This window comes from Carettochelys insculpta, chromosome 19, assembly GCF_033958435.1.
Source record: "Carettochelys insculpta isolate YL-2023 chromosome 19, ASM3395843v1, whole genome shotgun sequence".
Taxonomy (NCBI): domain Eukaryota; kingdom Metazoa; phylum Chordata; order Testudines; family Carettochelyidae; genus Carettochelys; species Carettochelys insculpta.
The window spans coordinates 11270987-11290202 of record NC_134155.1 but is presented as its reverse complement, the minus strand read 5'-3'; the positions used below and the strand labels follow the sequence as shown (position 1 = coordinate 11290202).

General features: G+C 50.4%; 1 protein-coding gene across 7 annotated transcripts in view; it reads right to left on the bottom strand.

Moving 5' to 3' along the window:
- The window catches only part of SGSM2 (small G protein signaling modulator 2), a 149105-nt gene that overhangs the window by 119572 nt on the left and 10317 nt on the right, over positions 1-19216 (bottom strand). For all 7 annotated transcript variants that reach the window (XM_075013796.1, XM_075013801.1, XM_075013800.1 and 4 more), the window contains exon 2: positions 8302-8377. In XM_075013796.1, coding sequence (XP_074869897.1) covers positions 8302-8377 — 76 coding nt within the window. The remainder of the gene's footprint in view (positions 1-8301; positions 8378-19216) is intronic.

The window sequence follows — 19216 nt, the reverse complement described above, 5'->3', positions numbered from 1 at the left end:
GTTCAGTGATGACAGATGTACAATCATGGAAGCCCAGAAAAACTCTGGGAACTTGTTCCCTGCTCCAGATCCCAAACCACACAGTGAAAGAAACAAGGACAGAGGCTCCTGTTTTCAGGCTCTGCTGCAGTTCGTTTGATACAGCTGCGCACTTAGTGGCCCAACCATTTCAAACCGCTGAAGCAGGTGAATATTCCACCTGAGCAGGTGGAACTTAGCTATCTGTACTCATATCCAAGTCCAGGAGAAGCAAAACCTTAAATACCTGCCCTAAAACTTCACCCCAGTAGAACTACAGAAATTATTATTGGTAGTACAGAAAACTGTAGTAGCTCAGTTGGAGACTAGGACCCATTGTGTTAGGACAGGGGTTAGCAAACAAAATAGCAAGAAGAGCCATTTTTCCACCAATTTGGTTAAAAAAAACTCAGTAATTGAAGACCTGCAGTACATGTGAATATGAGACAGTCCTTAATAACATCAGACCATATATTAAAAACAGTGCGCATGCAATCATTTGGAATGGGATACCTGTTTACTGCAGGACGTTCACAAACTTTTTACATATTCTATTTCCGTGTGTGTGTACCGATGTTTTCCTGACTTTCAATCCCGAACCATCTCTCTCTGGAGGGGGAGTTATCCAACATTCTGAGAACACGTTGTTTGCTATTTAGATACAAGTTGCTCATTTTTGGGCTTTTAGACATTTGCCATTTATCCAAAATAACCAGAAGTGGTGTTTTTTTTTCTTTTAAACTTTGCAATTATAGCATCAGGAGCCACATGTTGCAGAACCCTGTGTTGGGTGCTGTACAGATATAGAGCAAAAGGTAGTCTCTGCCACAAGGTGTTTATAATGCAATACAGCAGCAAACTCAAGATCTCTCTAAATGAGAGATGCAGGGGGAAAAATTATTTGAAGGTAGGTTTTTATTAAAGATCTGGATTAGCTCAACTCCCGATATAACTAACTCCAGCCTCTTTGGCCAGGACAAGAGTGTGTGTAGTTCTGAGGTGGAATATGGAGCTACTCCAAACTTGCATGAGGAGAGGATCTCTGGACCATGTTATCATTTTGTTACGGGTCCAGCAGCAGCACATAGCTAGATAACACAATGAACTCCGACACTGATGCTGCTGATTGTACAGTGCAATTGGATTCCATTCCTTCATTTTAAAAGGTAGTCAGGAGTTTTGTCTGGCTGAAATCTCTGTCCTTTGGGCCAGTCTGTCTCCCTGCCTCCAGCATCAGTAATTCAACAGGCTGACGGAGTTCCATGAGGTTCTTCCCTGAGGCTACAGAGTGGAGTTCTCCAGACTCAGGAAGGCTCCATGATCCCGGCACTCCCTCTTCACATGGGGATAGGAGAGCACCAAAGGAGCCATGTTGTGGCAGCCCATCTGGTCTCATGCCCAGAGAACAGCTGCCCCAGGGACCCCTACGGATCTGACTCTGCAGCACACTGGGGGTTCCCTAGGACGAAATTCTTCTCCCTTGAACTTTTAAATGGAGATTGTCTAGGGAACATGGCAGAGGCCAGGTGAGGATAGTCTCCATTCCCCAGCCTGTGGATGGGGAGTGACATCTCCACAGCCCCTCACAGCGTTTATTCCAGACCCTTTTCATCCCTACTCAGCGGTTCATGTTCACTGACCCAGAGACCTGGGCCCTAACCTGCCCTCCACATGCTGGACTCTGTAGCATTGGCACAGAGCCCAACACTGCTCAGTAGACAGGGCTGTGCATCCTCTCCATGAATCCGCTCCACAACCATCCTCCATCCATTCAGCGCAACCCAATGGAGCCGGAGAGGCTGAACGAACTCCCCCTTGCACACAACCTTCTTTGCTGGGGAAGAATTTATCCCTGATAGTTGTCGGTCATTTGCGTTCCTCCTCTGGGTTCTGAAACACGTCTCGCCTACCACATGCAGAGCGAGCAGCGTTATGGCATTGAGCGTATGGGGGAAGGCGCATGGGTTTGTCAAATCACACAGGCTCTTGTGTAGTCATTCATGGTCCGGGGCAACTGGAAGCCTTGCAGTTAGCACTGTACACAGCAGGGACAAAAAGCAAATCACACTGTATTTAGAGAGGCTCTCGCTAAGCCCAGCTTTGCAGGAGCGTAAAATGATTCACAAGTATTCCAGATGTATAAAAAGAAGCTTCATGGCAAGTGACTCACATTCTGAGTTTTAAATATAGGGAGAACGACTCTCGGAGACAGAGCTGGAAAACCCAAGGCAGGGCCCAGCCAGGCCCTATTTAACCACGTCTGCTGGAAACACTGACATTTCCCTATTCCATTAGCTAAGGTGATATCAAAACACCCGGCTTCACCTACTGCTTGTACAGAATTAATTACTGTCTCTTCTTACGTTCAAAGCAGCAGCTTGGCTTCAAGTCCAGATACTTTCTTAGGCTCATCAAGACTGTCTAGCAACCGCAGCTAGCTAATGAAGTGTTTCTCACTCCTTCCTCCCGACACAATATCACACATTCAGAACAAGAGCCCAGCTGGGGATGGGAAACAGTGACGGGAATTTTTGACAGTGTTGTTTAATTTCAGACAAAGGATTCATCAGATACTACCAGCTGCCTTTTCTCCTCTATGCACAGATGTTACACTGGCTAATGCTTCTTTGCAGTGCAGGAATACAAAGCGGGCAGCACACAGTGCAGTCACTATGGAAAATGAGAGATCATGTTTGTCTTTTATGCCAACAACACATGGCATGAGCTCTCCCCACTCCTCGTGCTATTTTAAATGCTATGTTGAAAAGTAACCAGTGTTCCCTGTAAGCTGAGTGCTTGGGCGCCTGCCCAGGGGAGATTCAGATGCTGCCCAGGCAATGAACAAAGCACTCAAAGCAACCCAAGAGCATATACTGCAATTGGCAGTGCACATCCACACATGCCCAGAACAAAACTTTATTCTGCACATGGATATAAAAATTAGCGGAAACAAGGTGACTGTACACACATTTCTCATCCCAAACCCCAGCCCAGATCAGGGCCATTTTGCAGTGTTGCCAACACGCACCATTTTTTCATACGTCTGATATTTGGGACTACCATGTCATCTTAAAATTCAAACTTCTGGAATCATGGGAGAAAGAGAAATTTGGTTCAACACCGCCCCCCGTTTTTTAAAAAAGAATAAGGGGACTGAACGGGTATGAATAAGGGGATTTCAAAGTTGGCTGATAGGAATCTGCTCATAGGAATAAGGGGATTTCGAAGTTGGCGGGGTCCTTTCGAAAAAGGAGCCCCGTCTGGACAAGCCGTGTGGCAGAGAAACGCGGAAGTTTTGAAGAGCCGCAGCTGGTGGCACGCTAGTGAGGCACTGAATATGTATTTCAGAGCCTCATTAGTGACCTTCGAAATGGCCATTTGCATGGCCATTTCAAAGTTTTTTTGGCAGTGTAGAAATGGCCAAATTGCATCTAACGGAGCCTCCATGTAAAAAGTAAGTTTTTTTTTTAAATGCAGGAACCCACTAACAGTGGGGCTGACAGACTCATTGGGCCCCTGGGAAAGGTGAGGGGGGTGGCTCTGCACCTCCAGAAGGGGCGGGGCCCGAGATGAAACAGGCAGGGTTTGGGCTAACCTCCATGCTGCCCAGAGTGCGCTGTGTCAGGCTCCGACATTGCTGCTGCTCCGGAGGTAGCCCGGAGCCCTGGATGCTTTTGAATCTCTGGACACCCAGCGGAGTTGCTCTCTTGGTCCCCGCCCAGCCTGTGGATGGGCCATAAGCAGAGCCTCCAAATCAATATCTGCAAACCCACCCACGCTAAAAGACTGCGCTCAAGTGCATCAACCACAAACCCAGCAGAGCGACACGCCTATAAAACGCATGGTTAAGGCTAGCGCGAGCCTACCGGCTCGGCCATGTGCAGGGAAGTGGTGGGGGACGGGGGGAGGGAGAGTAAGGGTGCAATCCTCCCCCATCTCACTTGCCCGATTGGGGTTAACACAAGGCAAGTCCTGGGGCGCTCCGGGGCTGCCCCTCAGGGCTGGGATGAGGGAAAGGAAGAGCCATGGAGTGGGTGGGGCACAAACGGCACCACGGAGTTGCCAGGAGGCTGGTGGGAGGGGAGGAAGAGTGAACCGCACCCCAAAAAGGACATCGCAAACAATACTCTCCTAACCCCCAGCACAAGAGGCGGCTGGGAGGGTTTTCAGAGGTGTCTCCCTCTGTCCTCCCACAATGCAGTATTCTCAGTCTGCTGTGTCTTATTCAGGCTGCCGGGACAATTCAGACAGGGGTCAGCAACCCCCAGCATGAGAGCCAGGAGTGGCACGTGAGCCGATTTACGTCAGCACGCGCGGCAGGAGCTCAGCCCCAGCCCTCTTGCTCCCGCAGAAACCGGGAGCTTGCTCAAAGCCAGGCTGCCTGTGGGTTAACTAAAGAGCAGCTAATGCTACCCACCACCTACACAGTAAAGCTCGGCATCTTCATTTATTCTTTAATGAAGCTGTTATAAGTAGGACTATTAGGCTATGTCGGGGTACAAAGGTACCCCCACCTGTTGTCTAGAAGCAGTTTTCGAAATAATGGGTGGGCTATTCCGGCATCTAAAACCTTATTGCACGAGGTGTACAGGGATGCCTGGAAATAGAGCTTTGTGTCAGCATGCGGTGCTGTGCAGACAGTGCCACATGCCGAAGCAGCCTATTTCGAAATCTACTCAGAAGAGGCTATGCTATTTGCATAGCAGCAGAATTTCGAGGTTAGGGTACCAGGTGAGACCTAGCCACAGTGACTTGAAAAAGTATCACCGGCACTCAGCCCGTACATGGGGGTCAAAAGCTCAAATTTCGGCGCACTGCCTCAGAAAGGTTACTGACCACTCGTCTTCAAAAATACTCCACTGCAGGTGACAAGCTGGCCAGCTTTTTCATAGGAGCATCTCCTTCAGGGCCAGACCACTCTTCACATTACGTGCACGCTTCATGCTGCAGACAAGAGCCGAGCCACCATAACAAGCCCTAGGTTACGTCAAAAGCCCGCCACCGCAGACAAATAATCACTGCACTTTATCATTGCACTGAGCAAGTGAGCGAGAGGATCTGGCTGGTTTTAATAAGACAGATCAATCCAACCTCAACTTTTAAACAGCACGGGCAGAACAGGGGTGGGGGCACGTGGCCGATGCCCCTCCCAGAACCCACATGCAAGTCACCTCTGCAGGTATGTCAGCGTCTGCCTTCAATCACGAGCTGCTGCACCGATATGTCGTGTAGAGAACACTGCACTGTGCTCATGCTGTCGTGGAAACTAAAAGGAGCCAAAGAAGATCTGGAAGATTCAGTAGCAAAATGGATGATGTAGGCAGCCAGAACCCTCCCTGACTTGTATTGTTCTGCTTTGGAAAGGCCTTTTGGGCCAGCTCTGCCACTTTTCTCACTCTGAGCAGCGCTTTATTCCTTCCTTACTCCCAGCGCAGCCCATAGGACTACCTATGTATGAAGGTGCTTCATAATGCCAACAGGGATGATTGAATCTCAGCCTTTGCTGCAGAGGAAGGATCAAGGAGGCTGCACTCCTCTCAAAGTTGAACTGATATTCACAAAAGCACAATGAAGAATTTTCGATCGCAACACTTGCTTTCCAGCATTTACGTGGCTTGGTTTACTGTTCAGCACCTTACGTGGTTTGGAAAAGTGGAGCTATGGCCAGTCTGTAAGCCAGTACAGGGAAGGCGATACCGTTAACACACACAATTCTGAGTGGAAACCTCTCTCCTCCCAGCACAAGAGGCAGAGGCTGAGGAGGAATTTCAGAGGAGCATCTCTGTATTCTCCCACTGCCCAGTATGTCCAGTCAGCAGTGTCATATCTCTTGTCATAAATTAAGTCCCCTCCAACTGCCAAGTGCATCTCAGCTCTAGCGCAGCTGGAGTGAACGGTGTGACAGCCAGGCTTAACATGACCCAGGGGAACTCTAAGTGGGAAGGTATTAGAATTACGCAGGGGCAGAGTTCTCTGTAACCCATGCAGCCGCTCAGGAGGGATTTAAAAGCTGCCCAGCTGATTAGCAAAGCACCCACAGCTTTTGGTTCTACTGGTGGTGCACATTCACCCATGCCTCGGGGCATAAAAAAATTATTACACACATGGATGGAAAAGGGGAGTGGGAACATTGCTCAGCAGAAATGTTGATTAGGTTTCATGGGTTCAGTTTAAGTTACAGATGTGTGTGCTGTGCTCAAAATGCAGTCAAAATGGTGCTTAAAGTGTTTTCCCTCCAACCATGGTTAGTCAGTCAGTCTTGCAGGGGAGATCAATGTGAACTATGCAAAAAGGGAATGAATCTTTTGAAAAAGGAACTTAAAGTGGAGAAATCAATGCACCCCTTCAATGAAAGTGCTCTGTGACCGGTAGCATACGGCTTGATGCATAACATCTGGGGCAACCCGTAGAGGCAGACCACTTTGTTACGCACAAAGGTCAAGTGTGAAATTTTCAAAGCTGCCCATGAAATGGAGGGAATACGGACAGCCCGGTCTCCCAGCTGCCTTGGAAAACCTCAGCCTAAACTCACAGGTACACAATTAACACATAGCACCAAGGTGGAAGGTGGCTAGTTGTTAATCCAGATACAACACCAGAGCTATCCCGCTCTCAAACATACATCATTTTTCAGGGGACCTGCTAAATTCTTTTCACCGCCTGCATCTAAGACAAGACAGCTTACGAGCAAAATTAGCATCCAGACACAGCATTTGGTATCCTCAAAGTGCTGAGTGAGCCGGCAAGCTGTCTGCAAGCAGTGACATAAAGGGTAAGTTCCTATCCCTGCTGTAAAGTTGGGGAAACTTGCAGAGACGGGGTAAATGACTCATCTAAGAATTATTTCCTGTTCTCAGTCCTCTAACCCACACTGCCTCTCCCGGGAACGGTCTGAATACCAGGGGTTCCTTGCACCTGGTGCAAACCTCCCACCGACAAGGTGCGGTTCAGGGTCCCATGTAGTGGCACTGAGACCACTCACAAAGAGAAGGAACGAGCCTCCTCTACAGCCTTAGCTGAGAGCCAGCTGGCTTCCAGCACGAACTGGTGAAGCTCCTGCACTAAGCTCTAGAAGGCCCCGGTTTGGTGTCAGCGGTTATACGTGGCGCAGTACAGACGGAATCACCTCTGGCCCAAAGAATTTATAATCTAACTCAGGGATCTCAGACTCATGGCCCGGGGGCCATCTGCACCCTAAGTAGTGCCACCATCTGGCCTCCCTGCAGGATGTCCATACTCTTCCCCCACACCCCATCTCTTCCTGCCCCTGCTCTGCCCTCTCCCCCAAGTCCCCCACCACGAGGATTACCTCAGAGATGACGGGTGGGGCCTGGCGGCAGAACAGCTGCAGGAGTTGGGTCCCCCCGCACTCACTGCGGTGGCTGGAGCCACAGGGAAGTGGCCTAACACAGCAGGCTCCACCGGGAGATGGTGGGGGATGCGGCAGCTGCCCCATCGAGGGTTCCACAGGCCAACCTGAATATGGGAGATCGTCCTTCCCACAGGACAGCTGGGGAAGCTGTGGTGGAGCTTCCCCAAAGCGCAGGGCCGGGCAGCCATGATAAGCCATCTTATCGATGGGGTGGCCCTGCACATGCCTCCCCCAGCCACAGGGATGTGCCATCTGCGATGCAGAGCTAGCAGCCAGAAGCCGCTCTAGTCCTGCTGAGCTACCATGGTGGGGCTGGGACCTACAGGATGGGGTTAAATTGCCTCAGGGCAGCAGGCAGGGCTCAGGGATGCAGGGGCGGGGTGGGAAAATGCAGGCTAACAGGCAGAGCCGGGAGAGGTATGGGGAGGGGGAGGACTTATGGAGAACGCCGCCCCCCCCCCCCGCCCTGAGCTGTGCCACAGAGGCCCAGTAGGAGGCCATAAGGGCTACTTCTGGCCCTAAAGTAATTTGAATTTGTAACCCCTTCTCTAAACAGAGAATTGGGTCAAAGGGAGGGAAGAAAAGGAGACAAACGACTTGCAGCAAGAAAGAAGCTGAGCTGGGAACAGACTGACGATTTACTCAATCCCACCCCAGAGCCCCGGGCACGGGCCATGCCATCTCTGCAGGATGCTGGCACTTGTGACCATTGTCTCATGAATGTAAGAGGAGTTAAACATGGAGCAGCTGGCAGGAGGAACGAGCCGAATTCTGCATGGCCTGACTTTTGCAGCACTCAACCCTCTGCCTTCTCGACGCAAGAGCAGTGCATTCGCACCCACCAGGGAACAAACACCAACTGGGCAAGGAAGTGACGGAGGAAGCTCAAGTAAGGGAAATGCTGCATTTACCGCATAAGGCGATGATGTGACTGCTGTCCTCGTGCACAAATTTCCTGGTGACGGCTTCTTCCATGATCTGTTTCACCTGAAAGGAAAGACAAAGCATGTTGACAATGGGGGATTTACACATTGGTTCCCTCAGCTCTGTCGGGGACGACTCCAGGATTCAGTTCTGCGGCCCAGGACAACTGAAATGCACTTCAGCATGTCACCCAGGTGTGTGGTAGCAGCTGGAGGGATGGAGACAAGCGAGACTGATGAGCCAGGTGCACTCCTGCAGGGGTGCTGGGGAAATAGCCAATTTAGGGGATAAAATTTAGTTCCTCAGCAGGATCCTGCAACTTAGAGCTAAACCCAATCTCTAGCCTTGGCTCCTTAGGCTGGCAACTGACAGGCCCGGAGGCCAAAGAGCAGCTTCCTACCATCCCATCATGCTGTGTAAAGGCATCTTTCAGCAGCGTAGCTGTAGGCGATTCAATGAGGGCGGCTTCTTTGGCTTGCCGGCAGTCAGAAGGCAACACAACCGTTGGCACAATGACTGGGACACAAAGGCTTAACAACCCCCCCGCTACTCCCTGGTGCTCACCAGGTTGGACGGCCCCTGAGCAGTCTGTAACAGGGGTTGCCCACCAGTAAATCGGGATATACTGGTAGATCTCAGCGCCTCTGACAGGTGACCCTGACTGGTTTGGTCAGGAGGATACCAAGTGCTGCATCGCAGTTGCCCCTCCTCCAACTGCCGGGCTGCTCCCTGCACCTCCTGCTTGCTGTGCAGGGGAGGGGAGGCAGAAGTGGGGGGTGCTGATGTGAAGGTGTCCCCCCCGTTCCTCACCCTGAGACCTATTTCAACAGAATACGCAGGAGTGGGGCAGGGAAGGCAACAGGACACCGGTGCATGGGCTGGAGACAGATCCTGGACTGATTTACGTTCACAGTGAGCTTGGCCTTAAAAAGGTTCAAGATGACTGCGCTGTAATACAGAAGGCTGGCCCGGAGCCTAGGACAACCCTTGGAGCAGGACAGTCGCTGGGGAGGGTGTGGACCTGGGGCAACACCCTCCCCAGTGTGCCAGGTACAGAGCCAGGGGAAGCCCCACAACCATTGTCCCCACCCTGCCCCGCCTCCACCCGAAGCTCCCTCCCCTAAGCAATGCGAGCTGGACGATCGCCTGGGGGCCTGGTGTGGGGCAGCAGAAGGGGGTCGCCCTCCCCTCCCCTCACTGCAGCAGCGAGAGCCGGAACCAACCAGCAGCGGGCTCCGTTCCACCTGCTGCTGCCCTGTGCTTAGCCCATCCCCCACGGAACACTCCAGGCCACCTTGAGACCCCAGCAGCGGCTGCTTCGACTGTCCTACGGATGGGTCCCAACGTGCAGGATCTGGGGCGGCCGCCCCAAACCATCACAGGAGTGGGACAGCTCTGCCTTGGAGTTGGGAACCAAGTTAAGCTCCTTGCCTGACAACTCATGGAGGGGACATGTCACACGCAACAGCCAGAACTGTGACTGCAGTATATCTGAGCCAGCTTCGACCCAGCTAGATCCCATCAGGACTAGGAGTCATTCAAAAAGGGAGAGAGAATAAGTCAGAGAATATCTTATTGCCTCCATGTAAATCCATGGCACGCCCACATCCTGAACGCTGCATACAGATGTGGTCAAGAAGAGTTCATGGCGTTGGAAAGGGTTCAGAAAAGGGCAACAAAAACGATGAGGGGTTTGGAACAGTTGCGATATGAAGAAACATTAAAAAGACTGGGACTTTCCAGCCTAACTAAAAGGAAACTAAGGAGGGAGCTGATAGAGGTCTCTGTATCAAATGATGACTGGTGCAGGAAATGTGAATAAGGACAAGTGATTTACCTGTTCCCCTAACATAAGGCCTAGGGGTCACCAAGTGAAATTAATGAGCAGCAGGTTTAAAACTAACAAAAAGGTAGTTCTTCACACAGCGCACAGTAGGCCTGTGGAACTCCTCGCCAGAGGATGCTGTGAAGACCAGAACACTAACAAGGTTCAAAAAAGAACTAGATAAATGCATGGCAGTTGGGTCCACCCATGGCTAGTAGCCAGGATAGGTAGGAATGGTATCCCCAGCCTCTGTTTTCAGAGCCTGGGAATGGATGACAGGAGGGGGATCACTTTGGTGATTACTTGTTCTGTTCACTCCCTCTGGGGCATCAGGCACTGGCCACTGCTGGAAGACAGGATACTGAGCTAGATGGGACTTGGGTCCCACCCAGCATGGCCGTTCTCATGTTCAATAGCAGCAGCAGCAGCAGCAATGCTATGGCAGCCTGGGCTTGCCGCTCGCATAAGTACGTACCCAGGGAACAGGCAGAGCTGCCGCAGCTTCATCAGCATTGTTAGCAGCACTAACTAGCTCAGGTACGTCCAGCTCTGGTCACAGCCCTGACCATGGTAGGGGCAAACCCTTCGTCCCAGCCTCAGAGTCACATCTGCTCGTGTTAGTGACAGGCCCAAGGTTTGGCTGCTGCAGGAGAGCCAGGCAGCCAGCACAACTCAGAGCAGGAGTTACATTTCACTCCAGCTTGCGTTTGCTCAGCTCCAGGCCCAGACACCTGTGCAAACCCACCGCACGCAGGTGCTGCGCAAAGCTCAAGCTCCATTTGCGGGCAATGAGGTTGCAGAGATGTGACTGAGAGCTGAGTTTGGCCACTGGAAGCTTTATTACAAGCTAAGCACTGGAATAAATTGCCTAGGGAGGCTGTGGAATCTCTATCGTTGAAGATATTTAAGGACAGGTTAGACAGCCATCCAGCAGGGATGCTCTGGACCAGGAGTTTGCAACCTGATGCTCCAGAGCCACATGCGGCTATTTAAGGACTTCTTTGTGGCTCCTAACACTATAATTGCGAAGTAGAAATAAAATCCTCCTGATTATTTTTGATAAAATGAGACCATCTGAAGCCCACCAGCGAACAACTCATATCTAAATAGCAAACAATATGTGGTCTCAAAACGTTGGACAACTCTTCCTTTAATACGCGCAGTGGCTGGGGGATATGACACCGTATCTGTGTTTTGGGCATGTTGCTGATAAAGTCGTGATTTTGAAAAGGAAAATGAAGCTGACGGCATTCCTGCTGTGATGGGCAACACTTTTCTTTCTTAAACAAATTAAATGTGAAGTAAAATTGGCATAATTAAAGTACAGGGGCTACAAAAAGTATGGTTTGATGCTATTTATTAAGGACCATCTCATATTCACGTGCATTGTGGCTCTTGAATAATAGAGCTTTTACCAAACTCAAAAAAAAAAAAAAAAAAAAAAAAAGTGGTTCTTGCTATTTCGGTTGCCGACCCCGGTCTAGATGGTGCTAGGACTTGCTGTGAGGACAGGGGACTGGACTTTATGGCCTCTTGAGGTCCCTTCCAGTTCCAATGTTCAATGATAATAGGGGATGAATGAGAGGGAAAGCACTCAGCTTGACTCTGAGCCCAGGTTGGATTTGCAGAGCTAGCAAGTTAGAAGACAGAGCATTTTATTCGGGGACATTAGCCACACTCCTCACAGAAGCCACTGAGACAAACCTGGGACTCATGATTCTGTCTGTACCAATCCTTGGAGATTTTTTGGCAGCGATGGGCTACCTAGGCTAGTGAGTGGGCTGCATGAGTGGCCCTCCTTCAGTTCAGTGAGCCCCAGGACTGTCCTAACGCAGACGGTCTCCCGGGATAGGGTAGTTCTGTTAATTGCACCTGACTGAACCGTAACAGTGCTTGGACTAGATGCAGAGGGAGCGCATGGCTCTCACAGAGAACATTGTGTGCAGTCAGCTCGCACCTCACGTCACGTGCCCTGGCTTTACATGTGTGAGAGTTTAGCAATCCTGGTAAGAAAAAACCTATTCGGATGGAAACCAGCAGCATCCAGCAACCCTGTGCACAGAAAACGAAAAACAAAACATGTCATGGGACACCAGTGGGTACTGGTGACGGGGCTTCTGGGAGGGGCACCGGCCATGTGCCCCTGCTCCAGACCCACCTCTGCTGCAACCAGGTCCCATCCCCCAGCCTGCCACTTCCTGTGGAGCGCCATGGCTGGAAAAAAGTACAAGCTCTAAGGCCACATTCTCTGGGGGGAGGCGTGGGGCTGCCCCCACACGCACCAGAAGCAGCATGGTGCTGGCAGCAGGGGGGTGGGGGACGGACACTGGGAGGGGGTGCACGTGTTCACTTGTGCGCCCCGGTGCATTGCCGACCATAGCACCCTGACAGCCACAGATTGCTCCCTGCTTCTTTAAAGAGCCCAGTGGGGCCTTCAGATAGTGAAGTCCCCAGTGCAAGTTTCAACATACTGCACAGACCCCTGAGAACGGTGCATGCATTTGCCTTCCTGCACAGAACTACGGCTCACTGTTACGTAAGATATTCCTACCCCTGGTGCTTTCTCCACTGGGTGCTGCCGCTTTTCAAACACCCACAGACTCTCCTAGTGCTGCAATGAAACAAGCAGCCTCAGAGAGGTTTCCAGTGACCTTTCAAGCAAATTAGGCAGAGAAAAGCCCAAGCTCAGGCTGATTGCAAATGGCTTATAGCCAGGGTGCTAGGCAGCAACATTTCTAGCAACAGCTCTGACAAATGCTTCCTGACGCCCAATCTCTTTGAAGGTGGGCTGAACTTGACAGAAGCAAATCTGTTTTAAAGGGAGGCACGCAGGGGTTGAACTGCACGGCTCCCACAGATCAAGAAATAAGACCCAAAACAGGCACTGCACAGCTAACGCCCACCCGCACTGCTTTGAAAATTCTTTTCCCCAGATCAGTTAGAAGCAGATTTGGGAGATTTCATGCTAGGATGGAGCTTAAAACAAAACGATAAAGCAGGGTAATAAATGCACAGATCATGCCTTAGATCAGGGGCCAGCAACCCTCAGCACGGGTGCCAAGAGTGGCATATTAGGCCAGAGCTCAGCCCTGCCCCTTGTCGCCCATGCAGCCTGGAACTGCTCAAAGCCAGGCTGCCGGTGGGTTAACAAAGACCAGCTAATGCTACCAACCACCACCTACACGGTAAAGTTCTGCATCTTCCTTTATTTATTAATGAATCTGTTGTGAGTAGGACTATTAGCGACTTTAAAAAATATCACCAGAATGTCGACCATACATAGAGGTCAAAAGGTCAAATTTCAGCACTCCGCTGCGGAATGGTTGCTGACCCCTTTCCTCTTATAAGTCACTTCTACATACATATATAAGATTTTATATTTATATGTGCATCGGAGGGAGTGAGGCTCAGCGGACAGAGCACTAGACTAGTGCTAAGGAGACCTGCATGCCTGCTGGGTGAACCTGGGTAAGTCCTGCCTTGTGCCTCAGTATCCCCTTGGGGAACAACAAGAAGTCCTGTGGCACCTTATAGGCTAACAGATATTTTGGAACCTAAGCTTTTGTGGGCAATGACCTGATTTGTCAGATGCAAGACTCATGGGTCTTCGCCCACGAAAGCTTAGCCTCCAAAATATCGGTTAGCCTAGACGGTGCCACAGGACTTCTTGTTGTTCTCGAAGATACAGACTAACACGGCTCCCTCTCTGATACTAGTATCCCCTTGGGTAGAAGTTCCTCCTTTATAAAATGCTTTCAGGCCTATGAATGAAAAGCTCTATAGGGGAGCCAAGTATAACTATATACTGACAAAAATAAACAGCTGCAACGGAAAACTGGTTCGGAGCACAGCGTAAGCTTATTACTCACACTACTGTAGCATCTAAAGGCTGCCACAGAGACCAGCCCCCATCATGTGATGTGCTGTAAAAACAAAGCAGTGGCCAGTCCCTGCCCCAAGGACATTACAGTAGAAAGGGCTACAATGAACAGTGGAAGTAGGATCAACTCCATTTTAGAGAAGGAAACTGAGGCTGTGTCTAAACTAGCCTGGAAGATCCTTCTTCCGGGGTTTGATTTTGCACATCTGGTTGGGATGCATGAAACTGACCTCGCTAAAATTGCATATCTGCAGTCGACTTACTCAGCCTAGCGTAGACAGAGCCTGAGGCTCCAGATGAGTTAGGAGGATCAGGGTTCTATGTGTGGCCCATAGGGTTGGCATGTGGGTGGTACACAGGGGAATCACATGCACCCCTTAGTGTCTCCCCACACCCACCCTCATCACCAGTGTCATGCCACTTCCAGGGAGTGCAGGAGCGAGTCCACCCCTGCCCCAGAGCAGCATAACCCTAGATCATAGAATCCTAGGGCTGGAAGGGACCTCAGGAGGTCATCTAGTCCAGCCCCCTGCTTCAAGCAGGATCAACCCTAACTCAGTCATCCCAGCCAGGACCTTAAAAACCTCTAGGGATGGAGAATCCACCACCTCTCTAGGCAACACATCCCAATACTTCACCACCCTTCTGGTGAAGTAGTTTTTCCTAATATCCAACCTACACCTCTTCTTCTGTAACTTCAGACAATTACTCCTTGTTCTGCTATGACACACCACTGAACAGTTTCTCACCATCCTCTTTAGGTGAGAAACTGGAAACTTGAAGACTGCTATTAAATCATCCCTCAGTCTTCTCTCCTGTAAACTAAACAAGCCCAAATCCCTTGGCCTATCCTCATAGGTCTTGTGCTCCAGCCCCTTAATCATTTTTGTTGCCCTCCGCTGAACCTGCTCCAGCACATCCACATCCTTTTCATACTGGGGGGCCCAAAACTGGACACAATATTCCAGATGTGGCCTCACCAGTGCCGAATAGAGGGGAACAACCACTTCTCTAGATCTGCTCGAAATGCTCCTCCTAATGCACCCTAGATCTCACACTGCTTTCTGGCCACGCTGTTCCAGGGGAGGGGTAGCACTGCTGCCCACCTCTGGAGGCCATGTAGGGGGTCTGCCACAGAGCCAGGAGTTTAACCCCAATATCCCGAGTCCCCATCTAATGCATTAACCTCCACACTTCTCAGTACAAATAGCCATATGGGAGAGTTAAATGGGCAAGACACCTCCCATTACTGCCTTTAATATTATACCCCCATCTCTTCGGTTTATGTACCTCTGCAACTTTTTACTTACATATGCTTTTATCCCCATGTGAACAACCCCTCCCCCTTAGCAGCTAGGTACAATCCCATAATTTCCTTATAAGTAGAGCTCACTTCACTCCTAGGATGTGCAATCACCTTTTATGTATTCAAAGAGTCATAAAACCACTTATCTGCCCTTATTGCTTGGTGGCGAAAAGGGATAAAATGGCTTAATGATAGGCTCTCACGTCTGCCACAACATATGTTTGCTCGCTTCGATGCCAGTGATAAGAGAGAAACGTGGAAGGCTAGAGAAACCTGCACCAGCAGACAGCCAACCGCTGGATTTCCAGACCCAAGTAAGAGGCATTCTGCTTAGTGTCCTGACAGCCAGGTTTAACTCATCTTTGCTTTCAGATTCCATATAACCAGGCTCCTGCTACTTGTGATAGCCTGTCCTCTCCTGCACTGTGCTGCCAAAGGACAAATGCAAAGTACTCCACATAGGGAAGAACAATCAGTTTCACACATCAAAGGTGAGAAGCAACTGTCTAGGAAGGAGTACTGCAGAAAGGGATCTAGGGGTCATAGCGGACTACCAACTCAGTGAAGTCAACGGTGTGATGCTGTTGGGGAAAAAAAAAAAAAGAGGGGGGCAAAACATTCTCGGATGTAATAACAGGAGTGTTGTAAGCAAGACGTGAAAAGTAATTCAGCTCTGCTCTGCACTGATTAGGCCTCAGCTGGATTATTGTGCCCAGTTCTGGACACTATTTCAGGAGAGAGATGGAAAAATTGGAGAAGGTCCAGAGAAGAGCAACAAAAATGACAGAAGATCTAGAAAATATAATCTCTGGGGGACACTAAAAACTGGGTTTGTTGAGTCTGGATATTTTGAATTTCTCCTGGGTGGCCATCCAAGCGCACAATTTACAGGGAATACTGCTCCCCTCCATCAGTGAGGAACAGCCAAGCATGGTGGGAGATGGAGAAAGGAGCAGCCATGGATACAGCTCAAACATAACCCCAGTCCAGTAGGATCGGAGCTGGTTACTTGATCTGAACAGTACAGACTGAATATTCACAGAGGAGGACAAAGGAGATCTCACTGGTTTTTACAAGCAGTTTAGACCCAGACCCTCAAAAGTTCCTACTTTCCAATGATTCTTTACACATTGGAAGGCAAGGCATTTTCTCGCTCTCCAGAATGATGCATGTGTTATTCTCTGGTGCCATGTCCATGAGGGCAGAGAAAGTGCCCCAAAATCCTTAATGTGTTTATCGTCACAACATCTCTGTGAGACGGGCAGTGCTCTTCTCCCATTGGACAGGTGTGGAGTTGAAGGAGACTTGACCAAGGTCACCCAAAGTCTGTACCCCTTGGGCTCTGGGCCCTTTAAATCCCTGCCAGGGCCCCATGCAGTGCAGTCCAGATAGACACTGAGGGCTGGATGCCCCAGCCCACCCCCTTGCATCTGAGGCCTGCCCCTTTTTTTTTGGGGGGGGGGGCACACGGGAGGGAGCAGAAGCCTCCACACACATTGCCCAGGGCCCAGCAAAATCTGTCACCAGCACCACCACCAGTCCAGTCCACACTAGTGTAACAGGGATATCTGTTGGCTGGTTTATGGTTTCCAGCCAACAGGAGCTCGGATTTTGCTGCAGCACAGGAGCAGTGCACAAAGCCTCCCCCACCCCTCCGGCATCTGGAGCAGAGACCAACAGGAAGCAGGCTGCAGTGTTGAGCAGTCTGGGGCTGTAGAAGGCAGAGAACCTGCCTGAGGGCTGCTGGACGGGAGCCACACTCCTGTGCCCACGTGCCCTCCCAGACCTTGCACCCCAATGCCCTGCACCCCCTGCCCACCAGGTCCCCTGCACCAGGTCACACCCGCCTCCTGCCCCCCCATCGCAGCCCAAACTCCTGCTGCACCCAAATTCCCTCCCAGACCCACACCTGCTCCAGTACCCTATCCCTCTGCCCTGCTCCCCTGGGCTCTGAGCCTTCACACACACACGTTAGTCTGTATCTTGGAGAATAACAAGAAGTCCTGTGGCACCTTATAGACTAACAGATATTTTGGGCAAAGACCCGTGAAAGCTTATGCTCCAAAATATGTTAATCAATAAGGCGCCAAAGGACTTCTCGCTGTCATGCGAGTGTCCCTCTTCCAAGCTTCTTCTCCCTCCCCGCCACGTGTTAAGTCTCTCCCTCACAGTGGTAGAGGAACGCCGGGGAATACAAACACGTTCACCCTAAAGACTCAGGAAGCAGAACCCCAGACAGAACAATTTTTTTTACGGAGAGCTCACAATTTGCACAACAGTCTTGTGATTTACTGACCACTGGGGCATAGCAATATGGGACCCACGCACAGACCATCCGCTTTCAATACCCAGCCCTGTCAGCTGCGACCGAAGCAGCAGGGGAAGCCGTGGAAGGTGGAGGATGGAGACCATGTCCAAAGGGGAAGCCGTTGTACGAGCAGGTCCCCAGCTCTGAGAGCACTCGACCAGCAAGCTGAGCCTCCCCTACCTCATATGTACAAGGTCCGCGCGTTTTCGCCTTCGCGAGAATACAATCAAATCTCTCCCTGACCTTTCCCGTTTGTGAAGTGCCAAATTGAGATCGGCCAGATAAGAACAACCGAGCAGGATGCAGCTAGGTGGAAATGAAGAGGCCAGGCTGGGCTACAGACGCCACTTTGTATACTCAGTCTCATCGGAGGTCAGAGGCCAGCTAACAACGAACCCACGCCCCCGCACTTGGAAGGCAGCATGGTCTGGCACAGATGGCCCGGGGTGAGGTAGCAGGACACCAGAGTTCTAGTCCAGCTCTCTCACTCACCCTGGGCAAATTACAGCACTTCTGTACCTCAGTTTCCCCATCTATAGAAGGGAGGGCAGCAACACTAACCCTCCTTTAGGGAAACAATTTGAGCTCTGTGGGTGAAAAAAAACATGCCCTCAGTCCATATACTTCAGCACTTCAAAGAAAAGCCTGAGCTACAAGGGAGACAAATGTTGACAAGAGCCCTGAGTGCTCAGCACCTCTGAAAGCCAGGCTGCTGATTCAGGACCACAAATATGGAAGGAGGCACAGGTTCAATTCCCTGCTCTGCCACCTTGGGCACATCTTCTCATTTCTCTATCTTGCTTCCCCAGCTGAACAACGGAGATCACTGCTCTGCCTCACAGGGGTTTTGTGAGGATAGATATATTAAATATCATAAGGTGCTGAAATACTAAATCCCTAAAGCAGATAGATTAAGAACATAAGAACAGCCATGCTGGGTCAGACCAACGGTCCACCTAGCTAAGACTTCTGACAGCAGCCAATGCCAGGTGCCCTAGAGGAAATGAACAGAAACCATCAAGTGATCCATCCCCTGTAACCTACTCCCAGCTTCTGACAAACAGAGGCTAAGGACACCTTTCTGACCCTGTCTAATAGCCTCTGGTGGCCCTAACCTCCATGAATTCATCTAGTTCTTTTTTGAAAATGCTCATTGCCTAATAAATAAAACCGTTAGTCTTTAAAGTGCTACAAAACTGCTTGTTTGAGCCCTGTTACAGCCCTGCTCTTCACACCGTCCCATGGCAAGGAGTTCCAGGCTGTCTGTGCATTGCACAAAGAAATACTCCTTTTCGTTTTAAACCTCTACCTGTTAATTTCATTTGGCGACCTCTCATTCTTGTGTTACGGGAAGGGGTAAGAAACTCGTTGACTGAGGATTAAGCAAGTGAGAAAGGACTCCCACGTTATCTCCTTTACATTCTGATGGGGCAGCACCCTGAATGAATTAACCTGCAGCGTAAGTGCCTGTAGACAAGCCAGGAGCAGTCTCAAATTGCCTCTCTGACCCTCTCACACATTTCTGAACCATGTGGACAGGCATCCACATTCTGTTGGTATTTGTATTACAGCAGCACCTGCTC